Here is a 25,918-nt window from a genome sequence, read left to right as displayed (position 1 = left end):
GACCAGAACCATTTCAGAGAGACTCGGCCCTGGGCTGGGCACGAGGAGATGAGCTTCTCAGCCCCAGAAGCTACTAAGACCTAAGGAGCCACTCAGCGCTACAGGAATGAGCCCTCACAGAGACCACACATCTTTGAGGTGATAAAGTAAAATCAGGAGAAGGAAGCACCAATAGCCTATGGTTACCCCTTACAAAAGCTGCCAGAAAATCTGCCCTTTGGGAAGGGCAGTCGGCAGCCACTGAAAAACCAACCAATCATTTCAGTGTGCAAGTCACCAGCCAAAAAAAGGCCTTGAGCCTGTTGCTAACGATGATTAACAAAACTGCCAATATAACCCCCAAGGAGATCTTACTGAGTCATTATTCACTTGGAGGAATTATTTTTCCTTCTCAATTTTTTTTTAATATAGGATGGTTCTCTGGAAGCAAGAAGAGATTGGACATGGGGAGACTAAGCTGATGTAAAAACAAGACATCCATTAAAATCTACTTTAAAACACTGCTGGCATTTAGATAACATTATAAGATTTGCCAGCTTCATGGGGTGAGACAGATAACATACTAGAAGTATTGTTAGATCCCTATTTTACAGATTTTTTTAAAATGGAAACTCAGGGCATTAAGGGACTTGCCCAGGATCAAGCAGCTGGTTAAGTGGCAAAGGTAGGCTCCAAGGCCAGAGCTCCTCCCACTGCGCATGAGTGCCTCCACATGAGTGGCCCTTGGAGCTCAACGTGGCTACACTCCTTAACAAAGCACGTGGCCCTTCCTCCTTCCTCATACTCAGCACCAAGACTTTCACATGAGACCACCCCAGGAAATGGCAAACTATACCAACAAGGGGAAGCTATTCTGGATCTAATCCCCACTGACCTCATTGCCAGGGTGAAAGTGAGGAGAACCCTGTAGGGAAGTTACCACTCCCTCCCTCCTAAAGCTTGTGATAAAGGAGAAGAAATCCAGGAATAGTTTGACACACATTCCAGATACAGGGAAAGCAATATTTTAAAGGGATCAGAGAAAGGATAGAAAGGACCTCATGGACTAAAATTCTACAGGGGGATGTTAGCTCAGGAGGGACAGGAGATAAACAAGAATGAAGTTCTGAAGACATTTCATGAGGAGGAAATAAAGGAATGGTCCCAAAAGGCCAACAAGGAATTCAATAACTGACTTAGAATGTAAAAAGAAAGGTACAGATGATAAGGATCAGACAACACACGGTTCTATGAAAATAGTGTCAAGACTGCAAGAGTTCAGAATGAGCTGAGGCTGGAGAGTGAGAATAAGGACCACAAAGATAGTCAAGCTGCTCTAACCTTGTTACTAAAGCGGCACAGGAACGGAACACTACAGATGTGGTTTACCAGACAGCAGCAGGACTGCCTATAAAGTAGCTCCTATTTTGGGGGAGAAGCTAGCAGCATGTGAAACAGACAATAACGCAATTAAATAAATTCAGAACTAATTCAGCATCTGGCTCAAAGGGTAGTTGGTGGTGGTTCAATGTCAATGTGGCAGGCAGGCTCCACTGGTGCACCCCCAGAATCTATGTTTGGCCCTGTACCTGTTCTGTAACATTTTTACCAATGAATTGGAAAAAGCCATAGATAGCATGCTCATCAAACTGGCAGAGGACACAAAATCCAAGAGGGAAATACAACCCACTAGATAGCAGAGTCAAGATCTAAAAACATCTCCACGGGCTGAATTTCATAAAATGAAATACCACAAGGGATAAATGTAAAGTCTTACCTCCCCCCCACCCAAAAAAAAAACACCCCAGCCTCACCAATACAAGATGAGGGAGGAATGGCTTGACATCAGTTTGAAGAAAAGGTGATGGGGGAAAGTTAATGTTCTGCAAGCTTGATAGGTGAAGTGGCTGTCAGGAAAGATGATGTAATCGTGGGCTGCACTGAGGAAGGCATAGCTGCCAGCAATAGGCTGGTGACAGTCCCACTCCACCTTGCCTGGCAAACTGTGTTCACCGATAGGCCTGATGGGATCTAGAGGAGGGCAATTAGGATGACAAAAGTCCAAGGCATATGAGGCCCAGCGAAAAGGACTGGGCATACTGTGGCCAACAGAATGCTCAATATGAGCATGATAGTTATCTTCAAATATCTGAAGGGTTGTCCTGTGGAAAATCAATCAATAAGGGATGAGATGCCCTCTGTTTGGCTTCCAAAGGTAGTCCAAGGAACAAGGCTGGGAGGGGTAGGGGGTGGTGATGGAGAGGCTGCAGAGAAGGCTATTTAGGCTGGGTGCCAAGAAAAACCTGCTAACAACTAGAACTAGAAGAGCAGAATGGCTTGTCTTAGGAGGTGGTGGCTTGGTTCCCTTTTGCCAGAAGTCTTCAAGCTGGTGCTGGATGCCCATTTGCCAAGAATGTGAGAGTGAGGATTCCTTTCGGGTATGGCCTGAACTAAGTGGCCACTTGGACCTCTCCAATTCTGTGATTTTGTTACTGTACTGGCCGAAAAACCATAGTCTAGCTACCTCGGACCCAAACTGCATTCCTGGTTAAGAGGTGACAGTAGGCAAAGCCCTTTTGTGAATGGCATAAAATGTATATGGATAAGAGGATCGGGCATTTAGAGCCAAGAGGGACCCTGTGGACCATCAAACCTCTTTGTTTCACAGATGAGGGCCCTGGGGTCCCAAGGAGGTAGAGTGTGTGCCCAAGGCCAAAGAGGCAGCAGAGTTGGAATCGGAGCCACTCTTCTCTGATTCCAAATCAAACACTTCCCACTGGACCACACTGGATCTAAACAGGTTCTTCAGAGGTCTGGCAACTCTCCAAAAAGAGATGGTTTTTCTCGTGACCCTAGAGTAGAAACAGCTACGAGTAAGGTGCTAAGCCCCGCAGACATCCCGGTGAGATGACAGCCAAAGTGTGCCTTAGGGTTACTTTGCAAAAGCAGAAAAATGAGCATGTAGCTGTTATGGGGGATAAGAAGGAGCTGCAGACTCATTCACGGAGGCTTTAAGGAATCCAAGAATCAAACCTTTTGTGAGTCTTCAGGCACTTTACACACGCTCCATGGCTATCCTGCCACTCAGGACTTTCTGAAAACACACTCATATAAAATTCATTTTGAACACTCAATTTCCTTCATCTCCTAAAACGAGTACATTAAGTCTTCCTAAGGAAAATATCTGCAAAGGTTAAGAGAAGATTTTAAAAACTGTTTGCGTAGTCACTGAAATAAAACTGCAAAAATGAGGGGAAAACAGTTATGTCTTAAACTAAGTGGCTGACATATTGATCTCCCTGTTTAAAGAGAAAAACTAAACTGGGTATGTTGGCCTACGCCTGTAACCCCTGCTACTAGGGAGGCAAAGGCTGGTGGATCTCCTGGACTTAGGAGCTGCAGGGGCGATGCTCATCAAGTATCCATTCAACATTAATACGGGGAGCCCCCAGGAACAGGGGGAGGCAGAGGATCACACCAAGAGGTTACCTAAAGAGGGGTATACTGGCCAAACAAAATAAGGAAGAAAAACTAGCAGCGATAGGGGGGAAAAAGGGCAGCTAAGGGGCACTGTGGATAGAGTGCCAGGCCTGGGGTCAGGAAGACTCATCTTTCCAAGTTCGAATCCAGCCTCAGACACTTCCTAGCTCTGTGACCCTGGGCAAGTCTCTTCACTCTGTTTGTTCCTCATCTGTAAAATGAACTGAAGAAAGAAATGACAAACTGCTGCCGTATCTTTGCCAAGAAAGCCCCAAACAGGGTCACGGAGCGTGCAAAACAACTGAAAACGACAACGATAACAAATAAGAGAAAAAACCCACTAGTAGATTGATCCTTTCAAGACAGTCTGAACTGAAAGCTGCAACCTGTTTTGGGAATCCTTTCATAAAGTTTTATAGGACAATCATTATAACAAATATATACCACTAAAAGACCAAGAGGTAGTGATGGTTTTTTTTACCCACAAACATATGTGAAAGTATATAATTTTCAAAATTGTTGTAAAAACCGAAAAAAGAAGCCTAGGTTCAAGAAAGCCTTGTCTGGTACCAGGCAGGGGAAACAGAAAGCTAACAGTTCTTTTTCAGGACAATTACATAAATCTTAGAAAAACAACATTTAAAGAATGTGAAAATATCATCATGAGGACACCCCAAGGGCAGCCTGCTGTATATGCTTGGTACAGCATGTTCATCTCATTCACTCTTTTACATCACTGGCCACGGGCAGAAGGCCTCAGAAATGGCGATTAAAATTAAGAGAAATATACCTGGCACAAAACAAGACAGGAGATGGAATGTGAGAGCTAAGAGTGCCACAGAAGGATCTGTGGATGACTGTTCTAGTATTCTGCAGAGGACAACACAAACATGGTAGAAGAGAAAACTGAGAGTGAGTCCAAAGACTTTCTGCTGAGCGTATTTGAGCAGGTGAACGGCAGCCCCACAAAAACTTCCCAAACCTGATTTTCATTCTGATCGCTGGGGTAGAACATAAGCTCCCGGAGGGCAAGAACTGTTTCCTTCTGGTCTCTGTATTCCTAACACCCAGCACATAGTGTGAGGTTCCTGACTACAGGCCAATCAAAAGGAAGGGTTTATTTAGGGAAAATTTATGTTACTGTCTCTTACTGATTTCCTAAAAAACTAAGCTGCTAGAGATTTTAAAAAAGTAACAAAACCAAAAATTCCACTACTGGTTTATGACTCCATAAAGAATTTACTCCAGAAAATTTCCTTTTTTTTTTCTTTCCCTGTGTGCTAGTGTGCAATCTGCTGAAAGGAGGCATAGAGGTTTCATGAGTTCTTTCTCAGTCTTAAGTCACCCCTCAGACCTTAACGGTGACCAGGCCAGTGGGTCACAGACCAAGGCTTCACCTTAGCCCAGCTCACAGGAGGCTGGGCAGGGCTCTCATTGCAAGGACTGCTGACTCACACCCACAGGGGATTTCTTGTGTTGGACCAACAAGTCTGCTCCTGACTCTCATTATTAAAGGAATCAAGGTGGGAAATCACAGCATGCCTGGGTTGACAGTGGTAGCAAAATCCCATCTATAAAGCTAATTTTGTCTGGTGTACAAAAAGTTAGCTAGGTTTTATCTGATAAACTTATACATTTTTTTTTAAAGACGGAAAACATATGTGACAAAGCCTCCTGAATGGAGGCCCTAAACACAGCAGCTGCCACAGGCTCAACTCACAAATGGGCACAACAGCTGAAGACCTTCCACCTGCAGTAAAGTGGAAGTTATATTGTTTTGGACAACAGCTGAACAATCAATAGGCCTAAATGAGTTGATGCTATCTCCATATTACGTTAACCGCCCCAAAAAAAGTGTCATTAAGAGAAGGGAAGAAGAAGGGCATTATTTATGGCAAAAGCAAGAGACAAAATAAAAATATCTGTTTCCTTTCAAAGCAGAAGAAAATTCTTAACAATTTTTAGACTGTTGATTTACTCTAAAAATAGAAAAGTGAGACAATCAAAAGGACTCCAGTGAAAAGATCGACTGTTCATTTCATTCTTCTCAAAGACAAGTGAAAAAACAACCAAGCACAGAAAGAAGTTTCCAGCTAAGTTCACCTGAAGTACAGAAGACAAGTAAGTGGTTACTTACGGTGGAGATGGCATTGACCATGCCATTGGTGATCTGATCTTGGCGCATGTGCTTCACCACATCAAACTGGGCAGCCCTTTGCTTAGGGATCACTTGATCGGCAATCTTCTTCATTTCAGAATTAAATTTTTTGAATAAGTCTTCAAAGAGAAGAGAGAGAAGCTGCAAATAAAAGCACAAAAATAGAAAATGCCTTTTAAAACTATGCTTTTGCTTCTTCCATACAACGAATGTGAATGGGATGAACTCCGTGAACAAATGGAAACAGACAGCAAAGTGGATTAAAAAACAGAATCCCACAATGTGAAGTTTACAAGAAATACACTCGAAACAGAGAGACGCAAACAGAGTAAAGGGCTGCAGCAGAATCTACTATGCTTCAGCTAAAGTAAAAAAAGCAGAGGTAACAATCATGATCTCAGACAACGCAAAAACAAAAGGAGAGCCAATTAAAAGAGATAAGCAAGAAAACTACATTTTGCTTTAAAAAAGAGTACCACAGATAATGAAATATTATCAATATTAAACATATATGCACCAAGTGGTATAGCATCCAAATTCTTAAAGGAAAAGTTAAGTGAGTTAAAGGAGGAAACAGACAATAAAACTATACTAAAGGGGGACCCTCAACTTTAAAAAAATAAACAAGAAAGAAGTTAAGAAAATGAAAGAATTTTAGAAAAGTTAGATAAGATGGACCTCTGGAGAAAACTGAATGGGAATACAAAGGAATATAACTTTTTCTAAGTGGTACATGGCACCTGCACAAAAAATGACCACATATAAAGGCATAAAACCTCACCACCAAAAGCAGGAAAGCAGAAACATCAAATACATTCTTTTCAGACCATAATGCAATAAAATTACATTCACTAAGGGGCTGTGGAAACACAGATTAAAAATTAATTGGAAACTAAACAATCTAATCCTAAGGAATGAGTGAGTCAAAGAATAAATCATAGAAACAATAGATTATTTTATTAATGTGAATGTCAACAATGAGACCACATACCAAAATTTATGGGGTGCAGCTAAGGCAGTACTTAGGGGAAAATCTATATCTCTAAATGCTTACAACACAGATCAATGAATTGAAAAAAACCCTAGAAAAAGAACAAATTGAAAATCTTCAATTAAACACTAAATTGGAAATCTTGAAAAGCAAAGGAGAAACTAATAAAATTGAAAGTAAGACAACCATTGACTAGATAAAAGTGAGAGCTGGCTTTATTTAAAAAAAAAACCAACAATAAAACAGATAAAGCACTGGTTAATTTGGTTTTTAAAAAGAGAGAAGAAAACCAAATTACCAATATCAAAAATGAAAAGGGTGAATTCACTACCAATGAAAAGGAAATTAAAGCAATTATTAGGAGTTATAAAAACCATCAATAAGCTCCCTAAGAAAAAAATCACTAGATCCAGATGGATTTGCAAAGTGAATTCTATCAACATTTAAAGAACAATTAATCCTAATACTATTTGGAAAAATAAGCAAATGAAGAGTCCTACCAAATTCCTTTTATGACACATATATGGTGCTAATACCAAAAACAGGAAGAGCCAAAATGGAAAGAAAACTATTAGACCAATTTCTCAATGAATACTGATGCAAAGATTTTAAATAAAACATTAGCAAGGAGATTACAGCACTATATCACAAAGATCATATACTACAACCAGGTGGGATTTATACCAGGAATGTAGGGCTGATTTAATATTGGGAAAACAATTAGCGTGACTGACGATGCCCATAACAAAAACCAACAGAAATCATATGATAATCTTAATAGATATAAAAAACTTTGACAAAATACAACACTCATTCCTATTAAAAACACTAGAAAGCATAGAAATAAATAGTGCTTTCCTTAAAATGATAAGTAGTATCTATCTAAAACCATCAACAAGCATTATCTATAATGGGGATAAACTAGAAGCTTTCCTAGATCAGGGATGAAGCAATGGTGCCCATTATCACCACTATTATTCAATACTCTACTAGAAATGTGAGCTGTAGCAATAAGAGAAGAAAAAGAAATTGAAGGAATTAGAATACGCAATGAGGAAACAAAACCATCACTCTTTGCAGATGGTATGATAGTATACTTAGAGAACCCTACAGAACTAAAGAACTAGTTAAAATAATTACAACTTTAGCAAAGCTGCAGGATATAAAATAAACACACATAAATCATCAGCATTTCTATATGCTTTTATAACTTTTTTCATAACCTTTTATAACTCCTAACAAAGTCTGGAGGCAAGAGACAAATAAAGTCAGATCTAAGTAATCGGAAAAATATTAATTGCTCTTGGGTAGGCTGATCCAATATAATAAAAAAGAAGATTCCACTTAATTTATTCAGTGCCATATCAAACTACCAAAAATTATTTATAGCACTAAAAAAAAATAACAAAATTCATCTGGAAGAATAAAAGGTCAAGAATATCAAGGGAATCAATGAAAAAAAAAGACGTGAAGGAAGCTGGCTTAGCCATATCAGATCTAAAACTGTATTACAAAGTGGTAATCATTAAAATAATTTGGTACTGGCTAAGAAAAACAGTGGTGGATCAGTGGAAGAGATTAGGTACACAGTAGTAATCTAGTGTTTGATAAACACAAAGATCTTTGGTACAAGAATGTATTATTTGACAAAAACTGCTGGGAAAACTGGAAAGCAGTTTGGCAGAAACTAGCTATAGACCAACATTTCACACAGCATACCAAGATAAGTTCAAAATGGGTACATGATTTAGACATTAAGGGTGATACCATAGACAGATTGGGGGGGCATGGACTAGTTTACCTGTCAGATCTATGGATAAGGTAAGAATTTATAAACAAACAAGAGAGTATTACAAGATATAAAATGGATAATTTTGATTAAATTAAAAAAGGTTTTGAACAAACAAAACCAGAACAGCCAAGATGAGAAGAAAAGCAGAAAACCGAGGAAAGAAATTTTTTTACAGCAAGTTTCTCTGATAAAGGCCTCATTTCTCAAATATGTAGAAAACTGAGTCAAATTTATAAGAATACAAGTCATTCCCCAACTGATAAATGGTCAAAGGATATGAACAGGCAGTTTCCAGATGAAGAAATCAAAGCTATCTATAGCCACATTAAAAAAATGCTCTAAATCACCAACAATTAGAGAAATGCAAATTAAAACAACCTTACATCTATCAGATTGGCTAATATGACAGAAAAGGAAAATGACAAATGTTGAAGGGGATGTGAGAAAACTGGGACACTAATGTACTGCTGGCAGAATTGTAACTCATTCAACCATTCTGTAGAGTAATTTGCAACTATGCCCAAAATACCTGTTGACCCAGCAATACCACTAGGTCTGTATTCCAGATAGATTAAAAAAAAAAAAAGAACTGAACCTATATGTACACAAATATTTTTAGCAGCTCTTTTTGTGGTGGCAAGCCGGGAGATGTCCATCAACTGGGGAATGGCTAAACAAGGTGTGGTATATGATTATGATGGAATACTATGTATTGTGCTATAAGAAATTACAAGCAGGATGCTTTCAGAAAAAACTGGAAAGACTTACATGAAGTGATGCAAAATGAGTTGAACAGAACCAGGAGAACATCCTACACAGTAACAGCAATACTGTACAATAATCAATTGTGAATGACCTGCCTATTCTCAGCAATACAATGATCTAAGACACTTTCAAAGGTTTTGTGATGAAAAATGCTATCCTCCCAAAAAAAGAACTGATGGAGTCTCAATACAGACTGAAGCATATTTTTTCTAAACTTTATTTTTCTTGGGGTATTTTTGATCTGTGTTTTCCTTCACAACATGACTAATATGGAAATGTTTTGCACGACTGCACATTTATAACGTATATCTGCTTGCCCTCTCAATGAAGAGGGGAGAGAATTTGGAACTTAAATTTTTAAAAAACGAATGTTAAAAATATTTATATGTAATTAGAAAAAAATAAAATATTTATTAAAAAAAATTTACTAATACATTGTTGGTAGAACTGAGAATGGGTCCAATTATTTCTAGAAAGCAATCTGGTATTATACTAAAACAGTAACTACAATGTCCACGTATACCCTTCAGCCACAAATCACACTGCCAGACAAGTACAAGAAGATCAAAAGGGAACACCAAAATATTCACAGCAGCAGCTCTGTGTGTTTGTGTGTGGGGGGATGAGGCATGGCAGAGGAGGGGTGTGTGTGTGTGTGCGCGCGCGCATACATAAGCCCATGTGATAGTAAAGAGATTCCCCCTAAAACAGGGAAGGGTTAAATCAGCTGTGCCACACACACATTACGGCCTATCACTACGCTTCCTGCAACAGTAATCACGGTCGACATGTGCAGAGCAGGCACGGTGCTCAACACGTTACGGTTCTTATCTCCTTTACCCTGGGAGGAGACGCTACTGTTAACTCCATTTTACAGATGAGGAAACCGAGGCAAAGGTTAAGTGACACGCTTGAGTCACACAGCTAGGCAGTGTCGGAGGCTGCATTTGAACTCAAGTCTTCCTGACTACAGGCCTGGCACTCCATCTGCTACACCCCTTAGCGGCCAGAATACTTGAACTTCTCTTCTCCAGAACGTCCAGACTCTGTTAGTCTCGCACGTGGGCACCATGGGAGTGAGGCCCTTGGGACCCAACGATATCAGGCAGGCCGTCGCCATATTAGATTCTGCTTCCCAGCTATCTTATGCCAGCTGCTTCCTCAGGATGGAATCAGGTAGAATCGGTATTGCATGCATGCGTGTGTGTGTGTGCGTGCGTGTGTGTGCATGCATGTGTGTGCATGCGTGTGTGTGTGTGTGTGTGTATGTGCCAATCGACTCCCACATGGGTCCACTCACCATCCGTGGAACTTTCCAAACCAAATTACTCCTTATATCCCACCTTGCCCCTATATGTGTTGTCTCCCCCTGTTAGAATGTAAGCTCCTAGAGGCAGGGCAGGGAATATCTTTTCTTTTGTTTTTTTATCTCAGTGCTTATTTAGAACATTGTAAGCATTCAACAAATGCCTTTTCAGTCATTCATAAAACACAATGAATATAAACATGCAAAGCAGCACGGAAGGACTTCTATGAACTGAGGCAGAATAAAAAGCAAAAACAATTATTACACCAATATAAAAAAACGAAAGGCCTCAACTGAATCCTATGTGGTTATAATGACCAAGGATCTTGGCCCTAGAGAAGAATTCTCTACACAGCTCCATTCTTTACCAAAAAAAGGGCTCATGGGTATGGAATAGTGCATCTATTGTCAGACTCAGTTGGTTTGCTGGTTGGGTTTCCTCAACTGCTTCTCTCCTTCCCCTGCACTTTTAAAAAAATTATTTCTCATAAGGGAAGGCTCTCCAAGTAGGGGAAGGGAAAGAACTAGTTTCAGAAATGAAAGTGACATAAAATATCAATAATTTTTTTAGAAAGAGATGCTTGCCTTTCTTGCAAGGCTCAGTTCAAATGCTACTTCTTCCAAACGTGTGCCTTGATCCTCCAGCTGAAAATGATCTTTCACTCCTCAAATTTCTGCAAACAAGGCAAAGTCTAAACAGTCTGTGCTCTGTGTTCAGATGAGGGAGTGTTCACAGCATCAGAACATCACAGATTTAACAGTGCAATGTGCATATAGTTCACATGATCCAACCTCCTCTTTGAACAGAGAAGGAAATCAAAGCCCATCAGGGTTAAGTGACCACCAGGGTCATATGGGTGGTAAGAGCCATCTCCAAGGATTCAGCCTCAATCCACAGTACCACACTGCCCTGACAGCATAGGGATCTGAAAAAAGAAGACTGATGTAATAAGCAGCATTCTAACAGGTAGAGATGGGGGAGGGCATTCTAGGCAAAGAGAATGGCACAAGCCAAAGATCAGGGCTGAGAAAGTGAAGTCTGTTTGCAAAGGGTTCTGAAGGATCTAATGCAGTTGACTCACAAGGCGCAGTGGTGTGAGCTAGCAGGGATTCATCTGAAATGACGATCCCAATGGCTGAAAATACTCATAGCTCATTGCTTTCTGGTTTCTGCTGTACAAGAGGATACCTATCAAGAAAGAATAAACAGACAGTAGCAAAGGATGGCAACTCAACAATTTTTATTTTTTTACAAAATAAATAAGTACTTCATGGAAGCTACGACCCTGGGCGCTGAGGATACAAAGGTTTTTTAAAAAGACACAACCCCACCCTGAAAAATTCACATCCTATTAGGTCAAGAACAGAGATGGTGATGTACAAAAGTAAAATTCCTATCAATATTTCAAGTATACAAAATCTCGATGGTAGGAGGTACTCCTTATGCTGGTGCAGGTAAGAAATCAATCAATGAGTACTTATTTAGTACTTCTTATATCTGAGACACAGTGTCAAGTCCTAGGATTCAAATAAAAGAGTGAGGCATGTCTGCCCTCAAGGAGGTTATATTCTACTCACAAAGAAGTCAACACAGGGTATACAGAAACCAAACACAGAGAGATGGAGGGAGGAAAGAGGAAGCACTAGTGGGACAAGGAAAGGCTTCTGGAAAGGGAAGCCCTGAAGGGTGCTGTGGGGGGGTGGGTTCCAAGAGGCGAAGGTGAGGAAAGGTACTCCAGGACAGGCTGTGTGAAGGCTTGGAGATGAGGTGGAAGCTCATCTATGGGAACAGCAAGCAGGCTGTTCTGGCTAGTAGAAGAAGAATGGGTGAATCAGCCTGCAAGGTAAGCTGAGCCAGACTCTGAAGGAGTCTGTGTTTTATATTAGAGACAACAGGGAACACCATAAGTTTCTAAAGCAGGTGGCTGACATGATCAGAACTGTGCAGTGGGACTATGACACGGCAGCTCTATAGGAGGCGTTGGCGAGGGGAGATATCAAACCCCTCTGCACCTCAGGAGATGGTTTTATTATTTACTCTGGCTGGAAAATCAAGCTTGATGTCACTTCAGCTTGGCTAGCCCACCAATGGACTTGTACTTGAAGCAAGGGAGGCCTGGCCAGACCACTGGCACAGCCTTTGAGAACCCAGGGTTTGCGCCATGAGGAAGAATGCTACAGACCAAGACTGAAAATAAAAATGAAAAACTGATGGGAAACAACAGTGATACCATCATAATAAAAAATGAAGATATTAAACTTCGAGGTGACCAAATTAAGTATGAAAATCAGTGATAAAAGAAACATTTTTGCCATAATCTGGGAAATGCATTCATTCATAGAGGTTTAAAATGAGAAGGAACCTTTAGAGACTGCATCTTTCCTAAGCCCCACATTTTATGTAAGGTAACCTTGGCAAGAAGCAATGGTGTCCCCAGGCTTTTCCTGCACCGCCCCAAGGGCCTGCTGTCTTGTTGGCAGATAAGCTCCAACAGCCCCTCCGGCCCCAGGAGATGGTCAGGGAGCTGCACAAGCCCCCCCAAGCTCCTCCTCCTCCTCACTAAGTACCCCTCCAAGCCAGGGAGTTGCATGCCAAAGTTACAGGGCAGTATATTGACTCAGAAAAACATATATTGACATTCTCTATGTTCTATGGTATTTTTATTTATTGTGTTAAATGTTTCCCAAGTACATTTTTTTCATATTTTTATTATTTAATATTTTTTAGTTTTCAACATTGATTTCCACAAGATTTTGAGTTACAAATTTTCTCCCCATTTCTACCCCCCCACACTCCAAGATGGCATATATTCTGATTGCCCTGTTCCCCAGTCAGCCCTCTCTTCTGTCACCCCACTCCCCCTCTCCTTATCCCCTTACTTTCTTGTAGGGCAAGATAGATTTCTATACCCCATTACCTGTATGTCTTATATCCCAGTTACATGTGAAAAAAAAACAAAACTTTTTTTGAGCATTTATTTTTAGAACTTTGAGTTCCAAATTCTCTCCCTTCTTCCTTCCCCACCCACCCTCCTTGAGAAGGCAAGCAATTCAACATACAACATATGCCACACATGTACTGTCATGCAAAACACTTCCATAATAGTCATGTTGTAAAAGACTAACTATATTTCCCCCATCCTATCCTGTCCCCCTTTATTCAATTTACTCCCTTGACCCTGTCCCTCTTCAAAAGTGTTTGCTTTTGACTACCTCTTCCCCCAATCTGCCCTCCCTTCTATCATCCCCCCTCTCTTATCCCCTTCCCCCCTACTTTCCTGTGGGGTAAGACCCAATTGAGTGTGTATGTTATTCCCTCCTTGAGTCAAATCCAATGACAGCAAGATTCACTCATTCCCTTTCACCTGCCCCCTCTTCCCTTCTATTATTACAGCTTTTTCTTGCCACTTTTATGTGAGATAATTTACCCCATTCTATCTCTCTCTTTCTCTTTCTCCCAATATATTTCTCTCTCACCCCTTGATTTTATTTATTTTTTTAGATATCATCTCTTCATATTCAATTCAACCTGTGCCCTCTATCTATATATATGTATATTCCCTTCAACCACCCTAATACTGAGAAAGGTCTCAGGAGTTACGAATACCATCTTTCCTTGTAGGAATGTAAACAAAATGGTTCAACTTTAGTAAGTCCCTTATGATTTCTCTCCCAAGTACATTTTAATCTGGTTGGGGAGGCCCCTTTGACACTTTGGCTCTAAGCCATTCAGTCCTGGAAGGATCTGATAGAGCCTGCCTTGCAGGGGCTGAGGCTTCCAGAGTCCAGTGTCACACAAGTACCACAATGAGGAAACAAACTTTACTTAGCAAAGTCCATCAGACACCTAGTAATTCAGCTCAATTCTATAAGCAGCCATTGAGCCCCAATTATTCCACGCATAAGGGTTTGCTGAAATCAGATCCCGGAAAAGTCTCACTTTTAAAGGGCCTATGAAGAGCCAGGGGAAGTACAAAAGGAAAAACGGAAGGGGAACTTGTCTGCTAAGTGGGTAATCATGAGGCTAAAGTTACTGGACTACTTGATATAAACATCAAATGTAACTAAGGTAATTAGATTGCTTTCCAATGTGACCTCAGGAATCTATCTGCTTCATACTTCATATTTTGTTTCCATTAAAAGAACTTTCAAAGTAAAAGATAAAAGCCACGGAAAAGAACTGACGGGAGCAGGAAGTTTTGTCTTACTTGTGAACTCTGCGTATGTTCAAGGATGAAGGGTCTTAAATAAGATGAGGTGACTGTCTTCCTGCTTTCTTTGCACCGGTCACCAGAATGCTTTACAGCATACAAACACTGCTCACATGTTTTCCCATATTATTTTAAAACATTAATGTTAAAAGGCTACGTAACATATGGAACACATCATGCATGTGTATAGATACTACAATATTTTATACAGGTCATATAATCCATATGTATACACATACATGAATACATGTCAAACAGTTGTGGGCTGTTTGCTAAAAAGTGCCCTTCTCCCCACTTCCTTCAAAGACCATAAGGGCTGACACTGAGCACCTTACATACGTTGTCTCACATGGTCCCATAACGGCACCTTTGTGAAATAAGTCAGGCAAACGTGACCATGCCCACTTTTAAGCCACGAGGCAGCTAGAGGTGCTAGAGGGCTGACTTTCTCATGACCACCCCCAGGGCTATTAAGAGAAAGAATCAGGCTTCCACCCCTGACCTCCTGATCATTGTGCCAGGGTCCTCCCATTCTAACATGAGGACTCTTTATCTGAGCACAATAAACATGAGATAAGGCAAAGTTTTATGCGAAAAACATTGAACATAAGTAGGAGAACATACTAAGTGAAATCATGTATTAAAACAACACAATTGCCGTGTGCTTTATGACACATTTCACTATTAACAATTTCTTAGCTTATGTTTGGAACTCACGTGAACATAAAAAAGTAGAGAAAACATTTCCCACCTCAAGGCCCCATCTCAAGGCCCTACTTCACGTGGGAGGTGCTCATCCGCATACCTGACTCATCCTCCCTTCTCATCTCAACCTCTCAGAAGCCTTACTTTCTTCCAGTGCAGTTGCCTTCTCCAATTTCCCCACTCGAGCATTCTCTCTGACCTCCATCTGCCTTGTCTTCTACTTCTGTACATGTTGTATTCAGTCCAGAAAAACAGCAGCTTTCCAGGGGTGGGGACCCAGCACCACTCTCTGAATACAGCAGATACCACAGGCTCCTCAGCAACTGAAAATCTGTGGGAGAGTTTCTTGCCACCAAAGTGCTTGGCTTTGTGCAGTGATGCAACAACAAACAGATGTGGCTTGATCAACGAAAATGACCTTCCAGAAGATGCATTAATACCTGCTTTGCCTCTCTGCTCCCTAGGAAGCAGTGGGCCTTTCTAGCCACCACAGAGGCAGCACCTGACTGAAGTGCAGTTAAAGGCTCCTATGGGTTGTCTCAGAACAGGGGCTGTCGGACTTTTCTGTTTGTACCCCCAGCACTGAGCAAAGTGCTTTGCACATAATAAGGGTTTAATAAATGTTTTTCCACTAATTTATTAATAAATATTGAAAAGAAGATTTCATTTTTATACTGATTCAAACGTTTAAATAAAATCCTGTCCAATAAGTCTATAGTTTCTAAAAAAAAAAGTCAATATGATCAAGTTGGATTTCTATCAGGTATACAAGGATGATTCAACCTTAGAATTAACATAACTAATCCCATAAAAATCCCAAACCACATCAAGGAATGTATAAAAAACTTTTGAGAAAATACAACATTCATCTGTGAAAAAACCCTACAAAGGAAAGACACAAAAGGATCTTTTTTTAATATGATAAAAAGTATCTAAAACCAAAAGCTACCATTATATGCAATTAGGAAACATCAGAAGTTTCCCCAGTAAATACAGGAGTAAAGGCAAGGTTGTCCTCTTCTCTTCTCCTATCCCTCATTCTGGCTGTTATTCAATATAATTCTAAAAATGCTGGCAATAGTAAAAAGAAAAGACTAAGAAAAAAGACATAAGGTAGGAAAAGATGAGACAAAATAAAATCCCTATTTGGTGATAACATGGTGGTTTACTTAGTAAAAGCCAGAGAATTAGCAAAGAAAGTAACTGAGATTTAACAGTTTTGGTAAAGTTGCAGGCTACAAAATAAAACCAAACAATTTAAAAGCATTCCTGTATGTCAATAATAAAATCCAAAAGGCAATAACATAAAATGAGATCCCATTCAAAATAACTACCAAATGCATAAAATATTTAGGAGTTCACCTGCCAGGTACATCCAACAGCTGCTGAGTGCCAATTACAAAATGCTCCTTAAAGAAACAGCACCCTGAGTAACTAGAAGAATGCCCAGCACTCATGGCTGAGCCGTGTCAAAATAATAAAAATTACGGTATTACCGAAGTTAATGGACATACTGAAAGTAAGACCAAACTACAAAAGAGATTTTTTTTCAGAGCTAGACAAAATAACAAAATTCACTTGAAGGAACAAAAGATCTGGAATCCCAAGAGAAATAAAGAAAAAAAGGAGTAGCACTTCTAACTCCCTAATGCAGCAACCCATTACAGCAAAAACATGAAAGCTGCAGAAATTTGACTTCTTCTACCCTCGACCTGCACAAAAGGTCGCTCAGTTGTCTCAGTGGCAAAGGCAAAGGAGGACTCCAGCTAAGCGAGAGCCAGAAAGGCAAAGGAACCCAGGCACTCAGCCTCCCAAGCCAGAGACACCTGCAGCACAGGATCCTCCATCTGGATGCAGGAAGAATGGAGAAGTCTTCCACTCTAAGGGGGGAAGGAAGGATCAGGCAGTATCAGAAAGGTCCAGGGGGGTCATGGTGCTCAGAGAGGGATACTCCAGGGTCAATGACTCCAAGATCACTAGAATTTTGTCCTGAAACACCAGAGGACCCTAAAGATCCAAGGCTCCAAAACTCAAAGATCCAGAAGGAGCTGAACCCTGGTAGGTAAAGGTCAACACAAAAACTTGCCAATGATTAAACTAAGCAGGGCTGACTACTCCACCTAAGAGTGCGTAAGGGATGTAGCCTGGTCTTATCATAAAGTCCTAGCATAGGAACTAAAGCTAAAGAGATAAATAAATCAAACACCAATTGAAATTTTAAAATTATTGTAGAACTAGAGATCCACACAAAAGAGGAACTGAAAACTGTAAAAACTGCAAGCAGTGAATCCAAGGAAAAAACAAATTCTCCACAAAGACTATATGACTACCTAGCAGAAATGAAGCAAGGGAAAGAAGATGAAATAAAAGTTCTGGAGGAAAGAATTAGAGGGAAAATAAAAGGTTTGGGGAAAAGGTGGTAAACCTTACACAAGTAACACACCCTTTTAAAATTAAAATAGGCCAATTGGAAATGAAGGACTCTACAAGACATCAAGAACAAAATCAAAAGACTGAAAAAAAGGAAGAAAATGTAGTGTATCAGATATTAAAAAAAAAATAACTGACCTGAATAACAGGTCAAGGAGGGAGAATTTAAATATCACTGAGCTCCCTGAAAATCATGATTTTTTTAAAAAGCCTGGAGATACCATATTTCAAGAAATCACAAATGAAAACTGCCAAAATCTATTAGAAACAGAGGGCAAGTGAAAATAGAAAGAAGCCATCCATCATCTCTTAAAAGGAATCCCAAAAGGAAAAGTCCCAGGAATATCCTAACCAAAATCCAGAGCTCCTGTATCAAAGAAAAAATATTGTAAGTATCCAGCAAGAAGCAATTCAAGTACCAAGGTGCTATAGTCAGCATCACTCAAGGCCTAGCAACTTTTAATATAAACAAGAGGAAATCTTGGAATAGCAACTAAGAATAATTTATGCTGCAAATCTGAGTATATAATCTTCCAAGAAAGAAAAACAAGTCATTAATGGAAGAGATTTTTCACATGCATTTCTGATGAAAAGACCTGAGCTGATTAGGAACTCTGAAATACCACCATGGAAACCAGAGAAACCTAGAGAAGTCAAGTTAGATGAGGAATCTGGGAGGAACTTTATGATGATGTAGCACTAATAGAGGGAGAAGAAACAAGTCTCCCTTCAAGTACCTTAATGTCTTCAAAGAACACAGAGGGAGTTAAATGAGAAAAAGGGAGGTCTGAGGGGATGGACTGATTCTGTTCTGAAGGGTTTTAAAAGGGGAAAGAGAATGAAGGGTAAAAAGAGGAATACAGTGGAAAGAAAGGAGGAAAAAGGGGGTGTAACTTACTAGAGAAGGGTTTAGTAATATAATGATGGCACAAAAAAAGAGGTTTAAAGGGAAGAAAAGGAAACAGATGGAAGTTCAAAAGGAAAGAGAAAATAAAATAAGCAGTTTTGAAAGAATATATGTACATATATATAGTTTTTTTTAAGCAAAGTGGTATGAAATGTACTATTTCATATACAATCCATTTTTGTGTTCTGCTTGCTATATATGTGGAAATGCTTTTTTTTGGAGGGGGAGATTCAATTCAAAACTAAATGATAATTTTTTAAAGACTAGGAATAATTTTTTAAAATATGCATATAAAGAATAAGAACAAAACAATTGAAACTAAATGATACAGAAGTATAATAACTAAGCTTGGTGCTAAAGTCAAGACATGAGGTTTCCCTCAAAGTCTTTGCAAAGGCCGAGGACAGTGGGGATGGAACGCTAAAGACAGAGTTTTCTGAGGTAATGGTTGTTTTGCTTAATTTTTTTCTCTTCTTTATTCTTTTCTTTTTAAAAAAAGAACTGTTCTTTAGAAAAGGGAGAGAAATTGTAAATGATTTAAAAACAAAATATATCAATAAAAATTCATTTTTAAAAACTATTCGCTTTTCAGATTTTAAATACTATTAATAATCAAAAAAAGGTATATTTCTCTAAGCAACTCCTTAAATAAATCCAAGGGGAGAAAAGTAGTTGGGGGAGGGGGAAGTTTGTAAATATAGGGGGCTTCTTACTAATAAACTAAATGCATTCTACTTTAGTGGTCAAATAAAATAGCACCTCAAAGCAACAGTCCCTTAATTCTGCCTATCAATTCTTTTGACTTTTTCTCTGTCAAAGTAAAATATATGCTTTGAAAGAAAACCACACAAGCTCTCGTGATCTGAATAATCTATCAAAACATCTTAAGAAGCACCTCCACCATAAACATCTCAGAAAGAAAATAATCCAGAATTGCAGTCTTCATCTGGAGTTGGTGAATAGATTTCAAGGGATTCATGAATTCTTAAAAATATCTTGAAAGCTGTATTTCAATATAACTGGTTTCCTTTGTAATCCTATGTACATTATTTGGTTTATTTAAAACTAGTAGTCTGAGAAAGGGTCCAAAGTTTCACCATACTGCTAAAAGGGTCCAGAAAAAAAAATTAAGAACCCCTGGTCTAGACACTAGTAATTTAGACAGAAAATTTTTCACTTCAGTTTTTCAAAGATGACAAAAAATTTCCAAGCTCCCTCTCTGGCATACCGGAATCACTATTACCCCCCAAAAGGAGAGAGTTCTGAAGTAAGGAGAGTAATGACAAAACTGGTAAGAGCTGCACCTTCCTCTTGTCTTTTCTCAAAATGTCCTGCACACAGTACAGACTAAAAGCGCAGTCATGCTTTAAAACCACACAAACATGCTTAAAGTTCTGAGTGTCGTAGCATTTCACAATTCATCGCTTTGTCATTATCAACAGTAAATTACCGAAACTGAGAAAAGGTAGAATTTTACACTTTTTAACACAGATGATAATAAATAGTGATAAGCGTTCATCTTCTTTTTGGGTTCTGTGTACATGGAAATACTTTGGGGCCTGTTTAAGTTCAGAATAAAACAATTAAAAAAAGAGAAGAGGAATTTTAAAAAAACAATGTAAATAGAAAAAACAAAGCCAAAACTATATGTGTATGTGTATGTGTATGTGTGTGTGTGTGCGTGTGTATGTGTGCGCGCGTGTGTACATATATAGAGAGGCATGAAAAGTTTTCAATACTAGGTTCTCACTCTCAAGAGGAAAAATAAAAACCCAGCTAATGAAACAAAGTGTTTTAAACAATCAGCCTCTATAAACACAGAGGAAAAGAAGTCAGTGGATATATGGGTTTTCTTAATAAATTATGTATACACTGCTTCAAGGGTCAAATATCGTCAAATTCAAACTTTCTTTAGAAGGTTAATTCCACATTTTTCTCCTCTCAAAATAAATTATCTTTGTAGAGCTGAGTATTAAAAGCAAATGATTTTATTCCTAGCTACCCCTGGGAATGCACCTTTTGAAGGGAACCTTGCTCAGTTTTCAAAAGCTGTCCCAATAGCTGAATTTGGCTTCGGGCTACTTTCTTTGCCCACCTTTGACAAAAATCAGCAGTAAAGCCCGTACCAGGGCCACAGGCTAAGTGTCCTCAGCGAGTTCCCAAGCACCAACAAGTACATGCAGGTCAAATGGACCCTTTGCCTCAGTGAGGAGGCAGCCCTGACCTCGGAGTTACTCTCTCCCTCCCAAGCATTTGTACCTGTGGAAACTCCACATCGGAGGAGCCAGGGGAAAGCCTGGAAGAGGCTAAAAAGATACCCATTTGATGATGGCTGGGGAGAAAAATGATAAGAGCCGAAAGTAGCATCTCTTCAAGGTTCCTCCCCCCGCCCCCTAGCCTCCCTGAGACCAAGGGATGCTCCCTAGGCCAAGGCCCTTCTGTGTTTCAAATTAGAACAAGAAAGTTGCACCAGCTCCCATCCGAGGCCACTGAAGCCAGCAGAGCTAAGCACAAAAAATGTCCTTTGACCCAAGCAAGCCATCAACAGAAGTCACATCCCTCGGTCACAAACTCATTAGTATATTTCTCAGCCCCTGACTTTGCTTATTTTCAATGTGTTCAAAATAAGGCCAGAGAATAATGCTTCCCAATTCACAAGCTCACTAACAGGGCTGCAAGTGACTGCAAGACCCAGTCGCACAATAAACACATTATTTAGGTCAAGAGTAAAATGATTAAAAGGAAAGGGATGGAATGCTGGTGATAATATTCAGTACCTTCCACAGCTAGTCCAGGCCTTTCAGCCTGCTTAAGACAGGAGCACTAAAGAGTAAATTATATTTAAGGGGAAAATGCTGACAGCTCATCAATTGATTTTCAATGAAAATGCTAAAAAAATTAATAAAGAAATTAAGCTGCTGAAATACAGTTTCACCAATTAGCTTAATGTCAGAGAATTCTAATTAGGCGTCTTGAGATTGCTATTTAGTTTAAGCCTTCAGAGTGCCAAATTCTCCTTTTCACACAAACTGGTTGCAAAATTAAAGACATTAGGCAGCCTTAATTACATTATCAGAACAGCTGGGATTAGGCAATCTCTGAAGTCAAGGCGGCCTTCTTTTGTCACCGAGTAGAAATCCCTTGCTTTCCAGGGTGCCGGATTGTGGGGCTGTTCCATATCTCACCCATACAAAGCAAGATGCATTAGAAACAAAAAATTTCCAGACAAAGAATAGAGTACTGCTCAGCAAATAATGAACACATTAGCGAAAAAGAAAAGGCAGGTGAAAAGATTAAGCCTGGAATGGGCTGGCTCTGCTACCGCCTCTCCTGGCTGCTGGCCTCCCAGCCCTTGGTGGCAAAGCCAGCTTGGCCAGGTCCACACCGCCCTTATCTGAGGCACTAGCACATTTCAGGCCGGCCTGTCCCACGGGGTGGGAAATTAGCAGCGATTGTTTTACACATCTTGGCCAACACAATGTCTTTTATGTCTTTACATTGTCTGTAAAGCTATGTTTTCCCTGCACAAGGGACACTCTTTATGAGTCCCATTTTTGAAGCAACAGGATCCCCCCACAACCACCCCACCAGGCCAAGTTCCCTGACAACCAGGATGTCCAAAAAGCCAAACTACAACCTACAAAAAAGCACACTTTCCCCAACTGCAAAACACTTGCAATCCCAGGGGGAAGGAGGCACACACAGTGTAATCCCCAGGCCTGGAACATTTGATTTAGGCTTGCTGCTGTCCATCAAGCTTAGGCTAAAAACAGGAAGAGGTAAGAGGTCAAAAGCCCCACTTCCAAGGGACTGCCTGAGAGGGAAAAAGAAGCTCAGTTCTTCATCAAACAGCCTGAGTCAGTCCCCAGAACCTCCTAGAAACTTTGTCTTTCAATTCTAGCACACTGGGGGAACCAGAAGAAGAGCTGCCAACTCCTGAGTTGCATGTACTCTTATGCTCACAAACACCACTTTCCATCCTGAAGGACCACAAGCTTCCCTATTATTAATTGCTAATGACGGAGCTATTTGGCCAGAGGAGTTGAGTCTCTTGCCTCCTAGGGCCCATCACTGCTGATTTTCTCTACATTTATCCTCTCCATAAAAAGGACTTCACAATGGGCAATAGAAATTATACCAGTTTTAGACATGAGGAAAAGATGCTTACCCAAAAACAGACCCGAGATTGGAACGTGAACCAAAAATGTGCTAAAGGTGCCCATCTTTTCTGGCCCATAAAGCTACTTATAAAGTCCTTCATTTCTCGTAAAATCCTGAAAACTTTTAAGAAAATATTAACTGCTCTCCACTTTTTCTAAGATCATCAAGCTCCTCACTTCTCCTAGCACGGTAGTATTCTAAACATGATCATATACACCAGAACTTGTTCAGCCATTCCCTACTACTAAAAAGTCAGGATTTCTTCCCTCTAATGAAAATCAAGCCCTGCAAATACAGTCCTGTTCTGTCCACTCCCACCCCTATCCATACAATGTAAAATATCAAGTCAGGTAAGATGCAAATAAACAGATTGGGAGTGATCTCCAAACTCCTTTGTGCAAATTTAAACAAAAAAGTGAAGCTTAACTAACAAAGTTAATCAAAAAACCTCAGAAATTAAAATCACTTCATTTTAAGCACCAAGAACATCACAGGAGCTTAATCAATGGTTGTGAAGTCACACAATGACCCTCAACATCAGTACACAGTAGAGATAAAAGACACTTAGCTGCAAATGTGGAGGAATGTCCAAAAGCATGCTGGACAGCACAGAACTCAAATGAGCTGCCCCCACCCCCATCTTACCAGATGCACCCATTCACCTCCACCGAATGAGGTTTGGAATAAACCTAAGCTTAAACTAGCATCTTTATAGTTTTTGTCATTTTGTAATCCAGAACCACAGGATCCTTTTTGTGGAGACTGGATCTCCCTATTTTGCCCAGGCTGGAGTGAGCGGCCAATCACAGGCTCAAGCCCATTACTGAGTGACTTGGGAGCTTTGACTCGCTCTGTTTCCAAGCTGAACCAGTTCCTTGGGGGTAGGTGGGAGGAGAGAGAAACAGTCTTGGTGCCAGACTTAATGAGGACACCCAAATGGCTTAGTCCACCCTGGTTCAGGACTCTCCAATTCAAGAGCCTGCTAGCTGCAGCTTCCCCAGAAGCAGGTGTTAGAGGCATATACCACCAAGCCTTGTTCGTACTCTTTTTTCCTAAAAATCATAATCAATAAATAGGTTGCATGTAAGACAGTGAATAATGTACTTCCCAGATTTCAGATATTCTTGGAAGAACATGGTCCCTGCCCTCTGAGGGGGTGGGACAAAGCAAAACATATAAAACTTATCTACATGTAAAACCCTAGAGAAAATGGCATGGTAGAGTGAAAAGGGAACTGACCTCATGGTTAGGAGACACCTGGGCTCAAACCCTGTTACTAACACTGAGTCATGTGACGCCAGCTAAGTCACTGAGATTCTCTAAGCCTCTGTTTTCTCATCTGGACAATGAGATAACATGTAGGGTCTAGGTAATGTCAGGAGATGTCAGGAGAGTCAAATGAGAACATGTGTAATGCGATTTGCAAACTATCAATCTTGTGCAAAAGGAATGTGCCTGGTTCTGGATCTCAGTTCATTTTTATTTAAAGGTTGTATCTGATGGACATGTGAGACACAAAATTATAAGGAATAAAAGCACCTGCTGCCTGAAAGAAGTGAATACTTAAAAAAAATACCAAAAGACTTAAGAGGAAGAAAAACCACTTGTTACTTCTTATTACAGTCTCATAAAATTCTTAAGCTTATAAAGTGATAGAGATAAAACAACCCAAGTTTCACAATATTATTAGGGAAAACCACTCATGGTTTAAATTAAATTTCCTCACCTCTAAAATGTAAATGTCCTGCTAATGCATGGAATTTGTTATAATTTACCAAACTCCTTTGGACCTAATTCAAGAGGACTTGTTTTTCAAAAGTGTAAGGAGGAGAAGCAGAGTCAAGATGGCAGGGCAGAGGAAAATGAACAGACCCGTCCACAAATATCTAGAAAAAGTCACTCTGAACCCGAGCTGGCTAATAGCAGCCAAGTCCAGTCATAATCTACTGAACTCCCAACCAGGAACAAGCTGACAGACCCAAACCTGGGTCAGATCTTGCAGATCTCAGACCAGGAGGGCAGTGAGTAGACTTCATTCCAGTGTCACTTTGGGAGCTCTACAAGCCCACAGGTCCCCACCCTGAGCTAGCCTTCAGATCCTGGAATGACACAACATTCAATAATACCCCAAGAAAGAAGCAGCAGGACCCAAGAAGACAAAAGCTCAACTCAACATTCCCTCCAGAAGCTAAAAACTGTTTTGAAAAAAATCAAACAGAGCATTAGAGGAAAAAAATGGGAAAAGAAACAAGAGCCATGAAAAAAAGATATGGAAAGAGAATTAACAGCTTGATACAAGAGAAACAAAAACTTACTGAAGAAAAAAACTCCCTGAAAATGAAAATGACTCCTTGAGACACGACGAAATATTAAAACAAAGGGAAGGGAAGGTAAGAGATCTCACAGCAAAAACAAATGACCTGGAAAACTGATCAAGGAGAAAAAAATTAGGAATTAAAAATTAATTTATTTAAATTAATTAAAAAATTAAGAAAAAATTCAGACTCCCTGAATGCCACAACCAAAGAAAGAGCTTACACACACATCATATTTCAAGAAATCATAGAACTGCTGAGACCTCTTAGAACCAGAAAGCAAAGTAGGAATAGAAAGAATCCACTAGTCACCTTCTGAAAGAAACCCCAAAATGAAAACCTATAGGAATATTAGAGTCAAAATCCAGATCTCTCAAGTCAAAGAAAAAAAAAATTCTATAAGCAGCCAGAAAGAAAGAATTCAAGTACCAAAGAACCACGATAAGGACCACACAAAACTTAGCAGCCACCACTTTCAAGAAGCAGAGACCTTGTAATATGACATTCTGGAAAGCAAAAGATATAGGTATAGCCAAGAAAAACTTACCCAAGAAAACTAAGTATAATTCTATAAAGGAAAAAATGAATATTTAATGAAATAGAGGACTCCCAAGCATTCCTAATGAAAAGACTAGAGCTGAGTAGAAGCTTTGAAATGTAAACAAGGAGTTATGAGAAATATAAAAAAGTAAATATGAATAATCATAAGGGATTAACC

At 39.8% G+C, this 25,918-nt stretch overlaps 1 protein-coding gene across 2 annotated transcripts in view; it reads right to left on the bottom strand.

Moving 5' to 3' along the window:
• Positions 1-25,918, bottom strand: part of POLR3B (RNA polymerase III subunit B) — a 138,752-nt gene that overhangs the window by 63,396 nt on the left and 49,438 nt on the right. For both annotated transcript variants that reach the window (XM_036760385.1, XM_036760386.1), the window contains one exon: positions 5,597-5,758. In XM_036760385.1, the coding sequence (XP_036616280.1) occupies positions 5,597-5,758 (162 nt within the window). The remainder of the gene's footprint in view (positions 1-5,596; positions 5,759-25,918) is intronic.

Source organism: Trichosurus vulpecula, chromosome 5 (genome assembly GCF_011100635.1).
Source record: "Trichosurus vulpecula isolate mTriVul1 chromosome 5, mTriVul1.pri, whole genome shotgun sequence".
Classification (NCBI taxonomy): domain Eukaryota; kingdom Metazoa; phylum Chordata; class Mammalia; order Diprotodontia; family Phalangeridae; genus Trichosurus; species Trichosurus vulpecula.
Note: the sequence above shows the minus strand (reverse complement) of the source record. Positions and strands in the feature narration are given on the sequence as shown.